The sequence below is a fragment of the Frieseomelitta varia genome, unplaced genomic scaffold (assembly GCF_011392965.1).
Source record: "Frieseomelitta varia isolate USP_RPSP 00005682 unplaced genomic scaffold, Fvar_1.2 scaffold_791, whole genome shotgun sequence".
NCBI lineage: Eukaryota > Metazoa > Arthropoda > Insecta > Hymenoptera > Apidae > Frieseomelitta > Frieseomelitta varia.
The window spans coordinates 69,232-77,592 of NW_025110580.1; the positions used below are offsets into that span (position 1 = coordinate 69,232).

Genomic DNA, 8,361 nt, shown 5'->3' on the forward strand with positions numbered 1-8,361 from the left:
TCTTGGACACGCTACAAATGAACCTCTGGCTTTTGTAAATCTACCCCAATTTCACTCGTGATACAAGTACTACGAAACTAACATTGGGTTTTATTGCATTCTGGTGTTTTTTGATTCCAGCTATTTTTGTTTTAGATCGAATGTATACAACATTAAAAACATTTATCAGAACCAATTTTTTAGATCTTTGATAACCATATCAAAACCACGGTAATGTTTCTTATCTAACCAGCCATCTAGCTAAACTCGAAAGAATTATTTAAAAAGAATTATTTTTAATTAAAGAAATATTTCGTCATTTTCATCAATAGATCAATGTTAATGAAATAAAGTACGATTAAATTAAATAAATTTAAATTTTCTAATTCGGTCAATTATACAATTCTAAAGATAATCGAGAAAATAAAACTTAAAATAAAAATACTTAAATATAATGCTACAAATATATAATATTTAAACATAACAAAAATATTAAATGTATAATAACACATATAATTAAATGCAAATAAAAATAAATAATCTTACTTTAGTACATTCATATATTATAAAAATATATCTAATCAGATTAAAATTACATATTCATTCGATTATATTCGTGTAATGTAATCACTGCATAATTCTAAATTAAAATATATTATTTCGTAGTCATTTCAGTATAAAAATTAGTTATTGATAATTGTATAATATTTTGATAATTAAATTATAATAAATTGAACAATTGTATATAATAAATTGAATAATTGTATAATACTTTTCTTCCACCTGAAATATGAAATACATTCATACATTCGCGCCTTTGTAATTTACACTTGTTGCATTCACTTAAGTATAGAGATCGCTGCAGTATTTTTCAATGTAACATTTCATGTTCAATAACAAGTAGAATATAAACAAAGTCACTACTAGTAAATATAAAAAAGTTTATTTTGAATACAAGATGGTTAAAAATGTTACAAAAATCCTTGATATTTCGTGGAAATTTGGTGGTACGAATCTAACCTCAAAATATATAGTCATTTTAGAAATTGTTTTACGTTAAATAAAATTTATAAAATAATTGATAAATTGTAAAGTATAAAACTTATTTTCGTCATCCTTCGTTATGTTAAATAAGAAAATGAAGTATATATATATATATTATACAGTATAAAATATACATATTACAATTATTAATGAAGAATAATTCTTTTCTATATACATAATATTTCTGTAAAATAATATAACACTGAATAAATAAATTTTTGCAGTAACTGCAGCGAGTAATGAGTCTGACAACATGGGAAAATCATTTCTGCATTTAAAATTAAATTTAGAAGAAAATGGCAAAACTAGGAATGTTTTTGTAGAAATGACAATCAGTGAATTTTATAAATTTCTACATGATCTAGAAAAAGCAAAATGTAATCTTGATCTATTAGTTTGAATTTAAAATATTTGATTATAAGTTAATTCCCTAACATGGTTATATTTTTACAAAAATACTTCAATTGTACAAGTGCAATATTACGTTAAATAAAATAGTACAACTAAAAAATGATTATTTACAAATGCGTAATCTACTATGACTAGTTTGTATAAAAATTAAAAATGTTAAAAATATAAAAGAAATGTAAAATAATTTTAGTATAAGTAAAAATATTTTTATATACATAATCTCACACTATTAAATACCATACCTTTAAAGAAATTAGGCTTCCATTTAGGTTTCGTTAATTTAAAAATATACTGTAGTCATATATACATTGTTAGATAACAGAAGTTTTTCACATTAAAGAATCACTTTCTGAAATTCCATTTAAAGATTTATGTAGATTCTATTTTGAAGAACCTGTCATCTGAAAACAATATAAATTTTTATCAATACAAAAAGTCAGTGATTAAATTACATTTATACTATATATAGAAAATATTAGCAAATTGAAAATGATATAATTTGGATATTTCAAAGAAAATTATAATAGTATTAAAACATTCAGTACAAAACTAGGAATCTTTATTTATTTTTTAATCTTTACAATCTTGGATTTCCTTACTGTCTATCCTATCAACAACTTGAAGTTCACTAATTACATATTTATCAAATATTATAGTTACTTATATTAATAAATATAAAAATAACTTTATATAATCTCTTCATAACTACTTAGGTATAAATTACATTTACATAGTTCAGTTTTTTTTTTCTCAACTTGTTTTTATTAAATAAAGAAATATAAAATTTAAAAACTTTTAAAAACGTAAAAACAATAAGAAGCCTGTCGTCGAATTAATACTGCATTTAAAATACTATTGAGAGAACATCAAATAAAAAATAAAAAATTTGTTTAAAGTCGAGATTCAATATAGTCAGATCATTTTAAAATTTTAAATACAAAGCAAAGAAAGCAAAATTTGCGCCTCATAGTTACCGCATTTGAACATATAAATTAGTCAGAAAAAGGTGGTATTTTACAACTCCAGTTGCTCTACGTTTTGCAGGAGGAGGACTGATTACAGTACCTCTTTGATTATAAGGTTCTGCTAATGCTAATGCAGGATTTCTTGAATCTGTTGACGAGCTTTCTTGTATCTTCTCAGTTGAGAATCCTTGTAAGGCTACGTTTGCTTCTGCTTTTTGTTGAATGGATTCTAACACTGGTACAATGGCACCAAGTAAAGGACGTTTAGATGGTTCTCCGGACCAGCATTGCTCCATTAATCTCCAACATTCGTCATCAAAAGAAGGTAATCTTTCTGGGCGTATACCTGGTAACAATGAAAATATAAGAAAGAAGAATATATAAACAAATTTCGCTATAAAAAAAACTTGTAAACTTACCTTTTTTCACACTGGTCCATAATAATTCTTTATTATGGAACTGTTCAAAAGCATATGGTAATCTTACATGTCCCGCGCATATATACCAAAATAAAATTCCAAATGCATATATATCGACGCTACTATCATAATGGCCAGAGAGTAGTTCTGGTGCCATATGAACAGGTGTTCCAACAATGCTTCCTAACATCATAACTTCTGTGATACAAAAACCAAAATCGGTTAATTTCGCTCTATTTTCGGTATCGAGGAGCACATTTTTCAATTTAATATCTCGATGTACAAGTCCTTGAGAATGAAGATAACGTATTCCTTCTAATACATCTAATGCTATTTGTATACGTTCTAGCCAAGATAAGCCAGCACGTATTCCACAATATAAATCACGACTTAAACGATCAGATATTAAAAGAACTGCAGATCCAAAACCAAATCCTCCACCATAGGAATGATCAATAACAGATCCTCGAAGTTTCACTATTCTTTTATGTTCAGGAATAGATCTACTATAATAAAACTCCATAGCCAGATCATTCCAATGGCTTTCATCTGACGGAACAACTGACTTCACTGCACAAGGACCGTTCGTACCACCCCAGCCGTCGCAAGCAAATACAATGCCATATTGTCCACGGCCAATTTCTTCTTTATAATGAGGCATTCCATAGCGAACCACATCTATCATTGATGTAGATTCTAATGCTAATCTAGCCAATCTAGGGGCGTAATGTTTCCTAATAGCTATTTTCTGTTCTTCTGTTCTTTCCAATTTTCCAGAATAATAATTTTCTATAGATTTAAGAGCTGCTTGAAAAGCATTATGAGAAGATTCGAGTTTATCCCCAAATTGCATTAATATTAATTTAGCTAGCTTTGTTGCTGATAAAGAATTCAGTATTTCAATTGTAACTTTTCTCCTCCAAGCTACATCTAAAGTATGAGTTGATGACCATTGTAAAGATGAAGACTTAAAAATTAGATTCAATCTTTCTAAAAACGAATATATCGAAAATGGTGAAGAATTATGTAATTCAATATTATATGCAGCTGAAAGTATTTGTTTCAAAGCATCACTAGCCAACAGACAAGTGTCACGTTCGTAAGTTTTTTCGAGACTTAATAAACAACGCTGCAAAGTACCAACAAAGCTTTCGCGCAAACATTTGACAGAATTTACAAGTTGTTTTACAACTTTTTCGCCTAAACGGTGAAGTACTATTCTCTGAACTTCAGAAATTGCAGCTTTAACAGTTGCAGACCATTCTGGCCTTCCATTATTATTGAAAGGCGTGTTTTGATACAAACATACATCACTATTAGATGATAACACATCATTTTTCATCTCTTGAATAATATTCTGTATTAACCCAGTTAATTCTTGTTGTTTTTCATTAACAGTTTTCATTAAATTGGCATATAATTCATTCTCCCTCTGTTGAGCATATTGTATTCTCTTAGGAGTTATCTGGATAATACGTGCCATATCAAAGGCACTTAAAATAAATTTTCTTAGACTTGTTGTATGTACTTCGTTTAAATAAGTGCTAGCATTAATAAGATATGTTTGCAAACATCCACGAATGAAATATACAATTCGATCTGTTTTTTTGCATGAATCAAGAAAATCACTGGAACCAATACATTGCCCACTACCTAGCCAAGATAATTGATCAACTTCAACAGATTCTTTCATTCCAAGAAAACCTAAACTTGTAAGTTGATCAAACCATATTAAACCAAGTGAATTCATTCTATCAAAATCAATATCATCATCATTGGAGGTTAATCGATTTTGAAGTCTATGTTGTTCAGATTCAGTCAATTCAGCATCAATGCCAGTCAATGAGATATTTTCCAAAGATGATATGAAAAGTACAGAATTAAAGGGATAAGTTCTTTTTAAGTTTCTTAATTCCTCCAAATTTTGGTCTGTTAAAGGCTGATCACCCAGTGCATATAAAAATATTGGTAAAATAGGTAACAACTCTTTTTCAAGAACTTTTATTGCTCCAGTATTTGGGGCAATATATATTTGAACACCATCTTTTAATATGGGTTGATTTAATTGAACTTCAAGTACTGTTGGATAAGTTGTATCTTCACTATCAGATTTTGTTAAATCTTCAATTGGAAGTGTAGTCCAAGCTTTTTCATTTCCTTGCAAAGTTTCAACCACTTCATATTCTAGACCTAATGTAAGACTAATGTGGTTTGTCTGGCCATACATAAGTCTAATCCACCGCCACAGTCCATTACATATTGGTAAAATATTAGTAGATATTAAAGAATTGACTATTGTTGCTTTTGCTTTATTATCTTGCCCAAGAACTACAATAGCTGGAGAATTGGCCAAAATATCTGTAATTCTATTCAATGTTAAAGGAGACAATAATTCTTCCATAACATTTTCTGTAAAAATATTATATATTTAGGTATTATCATGTAAATTATATATATTTAAGTAAAATTTTATTTTGAACTGTCAAGACTATTTATTTTAAATTATCAAGAACCAAATAAATTTCAATATTTACCTCCAGGAAAGAAGTTTTCTATGTTAATAACTTCTAATGCTCGTTGTGTTTCTTCAAGAATATGTTGCAGATGATTTCGATTACGTAAATATTTTCTAAATTCATGTGGTAATTTGCTTACCATTTTTAAACCTTATATTAAAACCTTTGGTACTTCAAAATTTTCTTTACCCTGTAAAAAACATTTTATATTATATAAGAACAGTTTTAATTTTATTAAATTTTGCAGATGGAATATTAATATAATCATTTATATCATTAATATAATTAGATTTTTAAATTATAAATACAACCTTTTTTATTTGTCATAAAAACTGTTAAGTAAACATTTTAGAGCAAACATTCTACTAATACTAGTACGATTAAAATTAAAAATAATTTATTATAATAAAACCAAATCATCTAGTATCATATAAATTACTTTCATAAATTGTTCATATTTATATCAAGATGTAATTTCCTACAAAATAAAATACGTTGTTACAAGTATCATATTATGTATTATCTGATACAGTTTTTACTAACCATTAACAGTTTCGATCAGAGATCTATTTATTCATTAATTTTTATTTCAAGACATAATCTTTCTTTTTATTTTTTTGTTATTCACCTAATATTATTTGTAATTAGTTGTAATTTTCCATTGTTGAAATGTACTAGAACTATCGGATTAATGTACATACATGTAAACAATGTGTTATCAAATCCTCACCACAGATAAACACGCATTCACAATATAAATATTAATTAAAAATTCAGGCACTTAATCTGTTACTGTCAGAATTCTATATTACAGAAAATTATTTATTGAAAAATGATAAACTTTATGCGAACAGTACACACCCGGATACATGATGGAAACTAAGCGCGGTTATTTCAACTCAAATGCATGAACCGTTTATTATGACGACATTCTCTTTCTGGTATTGACTATAAACGAAAAATATTGAATTGGATGATAAACTGTACGTACTATTTACTTGAAACGATATATATTTCCAGTCTATGCATATGTTTTCTCGTTTTATGTGATTAAGAAAATACGAACAAAGAGTGTAGAATAAACAAGATTCCCCCTATTTCAGAAGATAAAATCCTTAGATACATTGTCTGTGGATACGTGTCAATACTTGCAAGGAATTATAGATGCAATGAAATATATTTATATAAATGTCTGCCGTAGTAATTAAAAGTAACTTATCAAATACTTCACAAAATCATCTATTGTGGAAATATATGTATACATAACTTCTATCAGTATTTTATTTATACATATATTTTTTCATATATGATAACTTCTATCAGTATTTTATTTATAATACATATATTTTTTCATATATGATAACAATTATATAAAGAAAAGAGAAAAGATATTTGTATAACTGAAATGTGAATATATTTTTTTTGCTAATACAAATTTTTTAAAAGCAATACACATTCTTTAACAAGTAAAGGAACAAATAATTATAGATTATATACAGATCAAAAATATTTTTTATTCTATAGAATTATCTCCATATCTTATATTTTTAAATATATATTTCTAAATATATATTTTTAAATATATATTTCTTTCAATTTCACAATCATTTGATAGTAATTATTATGTTATGTGAAAGTAATATCAATGGTAATATTTCATTACGTTGCTGTGCGATTACAATAAGAATATAGTACTCATGTATGATATATATATCGCAGTTCGCAATTAATCAAATTTAAGTATAGAATTTAATTTTTGCAATCTTTAGATGAATATTAAATTAAATATAAATGCTAACGTTGATTAAAAATAGGAAAGACAGCATTATACAGGATTTCGTATCTCATGTATTGAAATACCGACTTTAGATAAATGGGAGTGTTTTGTTGCGCCCTCTGTGAAGCATAGATAAAATCAAGACACACTTATTTGATTTAGACCAAAGTTTAAAAAATAAAATTATAGATACTTTATTAAATCAACTATTTTATTTAATAGATGGGAAGAATTAAAGAAGAGAATTTTTTACTTTTTATTCTAAGTTCGACAATATAAATATAGATTAAAGAAAGATTACAGCGCCTCCAATCGGCGAAATACGGAATACACTTATTGCGATTCTCGAATCGATATTGCGATCGATTTATAGTAATTCTCAACTTTTGTATCAGTCTCACAACTCAATTTGTGCACTATTTGGCGATCAGTTTCCCTAAATTTTATTTTCTGATATTGGAAAAATGCTTGTAATTTACATACGCATTATACTTCTGGATTATTCAATTTTTTCACGTATTTATTTTTAAAATAACAAGCACTTCTGAGCATACACATTCATAGGTTGGGATTCACTGATCGACAGTACTGAGATATAATTACGTAATGTAAAAAAACGTTAGTTTTACGCGGGAAGGACAGCAAGACAGGATATTATACAGAAGTTGTCAGGTAAAGACTAGAATCAATAAATTTTGTATTTGTTACATTGTTGAATGTATACACGATTTAGAACAGTTTAAAAGAATTTATCATTTATGTATTACTCATGTCTTATTACATACTTATATATATTTAATCCAGTCATTAATGTTGGGGTTAGAATTGAACATAATATATTTGCAAAAAGTTCTTATAAGTTGAAAATTATAAATTAAAAGTTGAATATTTTCCTGAACAATTGTTAATATATATATACAACAATTGTGTACAAACCAAGTATGAAAATTTTTGCGAAATTGATGATATAATTAAAATTTTCTACTAAAAAATGTAATCTATATTCGACATTGAAAAACCATCGTTTTTAATTAGTTTCTATATTTATCAATTTAATTAATTTAAATAAATTTCATCAAATTAAATTAGCGCGCGTAAAAATTTATGTATAAGATACGGTTAAAAAATTTCTATTGGATATTTTACTCTTCCATGAATCCTATTCATCTACACTTGAACCCCCCCGCCCCCTCCAAATTAGTCAGCGACGCGAACCTGTTGCGCGGGGGGTAGTCCAGCATCGAAAATCA

At 26.9% G+C, this 8,361-nt stretch overlaps 2 protein-coding genes across 9 annotated transcripts; one reads left to right on the forward strand and one right to left on the reverse strand.

Moving 5' to 3' along the window:
* The first annotated feature begins 797 nt into the window (after positions 1-797).
* LOC122535997 (COMM domain-containing protein 7-like) lies at positions 798-1,573 on the forward strand. The gene is made up of 2 exons (XM_043668004.1): positions 798-986; positions 1,248-1,573. Exons 1-2 carry the CDS (start codon positions 938-940, stop codon positions 1,421-1,423), a joined length of 225 nt encoding a protein of 74 aa, XP_043523939.1. The 5' UTR covers positions 798-937; the 3' UTR covers positions 1,424-1,573.
* An 85-nt stretch (positions 1,574-1,658) lies between these two features.
* Positions 1,659-6,349, reverse strand: LOC122535996 (dual serine/threonine and tyrosine protein kinase). Of its 8 annotated transcripts, XM_043668002.1 has the most exons (5): positions 5,878-6,266; positions 5,353-5,524; positions 2,819-5,227; positions 2,500-2,745; positions 1,659-1,835 (listed from the first exon to the last, which is right to left on the reverse strand). In XM_043668002.1, the coding sequence occupies exons 2-5, from the start codon at positions 5,474-5,476 to the stop codon at positions 1,804-1,806; spliced, it is 2,811 nt and encodes a 936-aa protein (XP_043523937.1). In that variant the 5' UTR covers positions 5,477-5,524; positions 5,878-6,266; the 3' UTR covers positions 1,659-1,803. The 8 variants fall into 8 exon arrangements, with proteins under 8 accessions (XP_043523937.1, XP_043523935.1, XP_043523934.1 ...); XM_043668000.1 differs by lacking the exons at positions 1,659-1,835; positions 5,878-6,266 and adding an exon at positions 6,326-6,349 and having other exon boundaries at positions 1,977-2,745; XM_043667999.1 differs by lacking the exon at positions 1,659-1,835 and having other exon boundaries at positions 1,977-2,745; positions 6,196-6,319.
* Between the last annotated feature and the right edge of the window lie 2,012 nt (positions 6,350-8,361).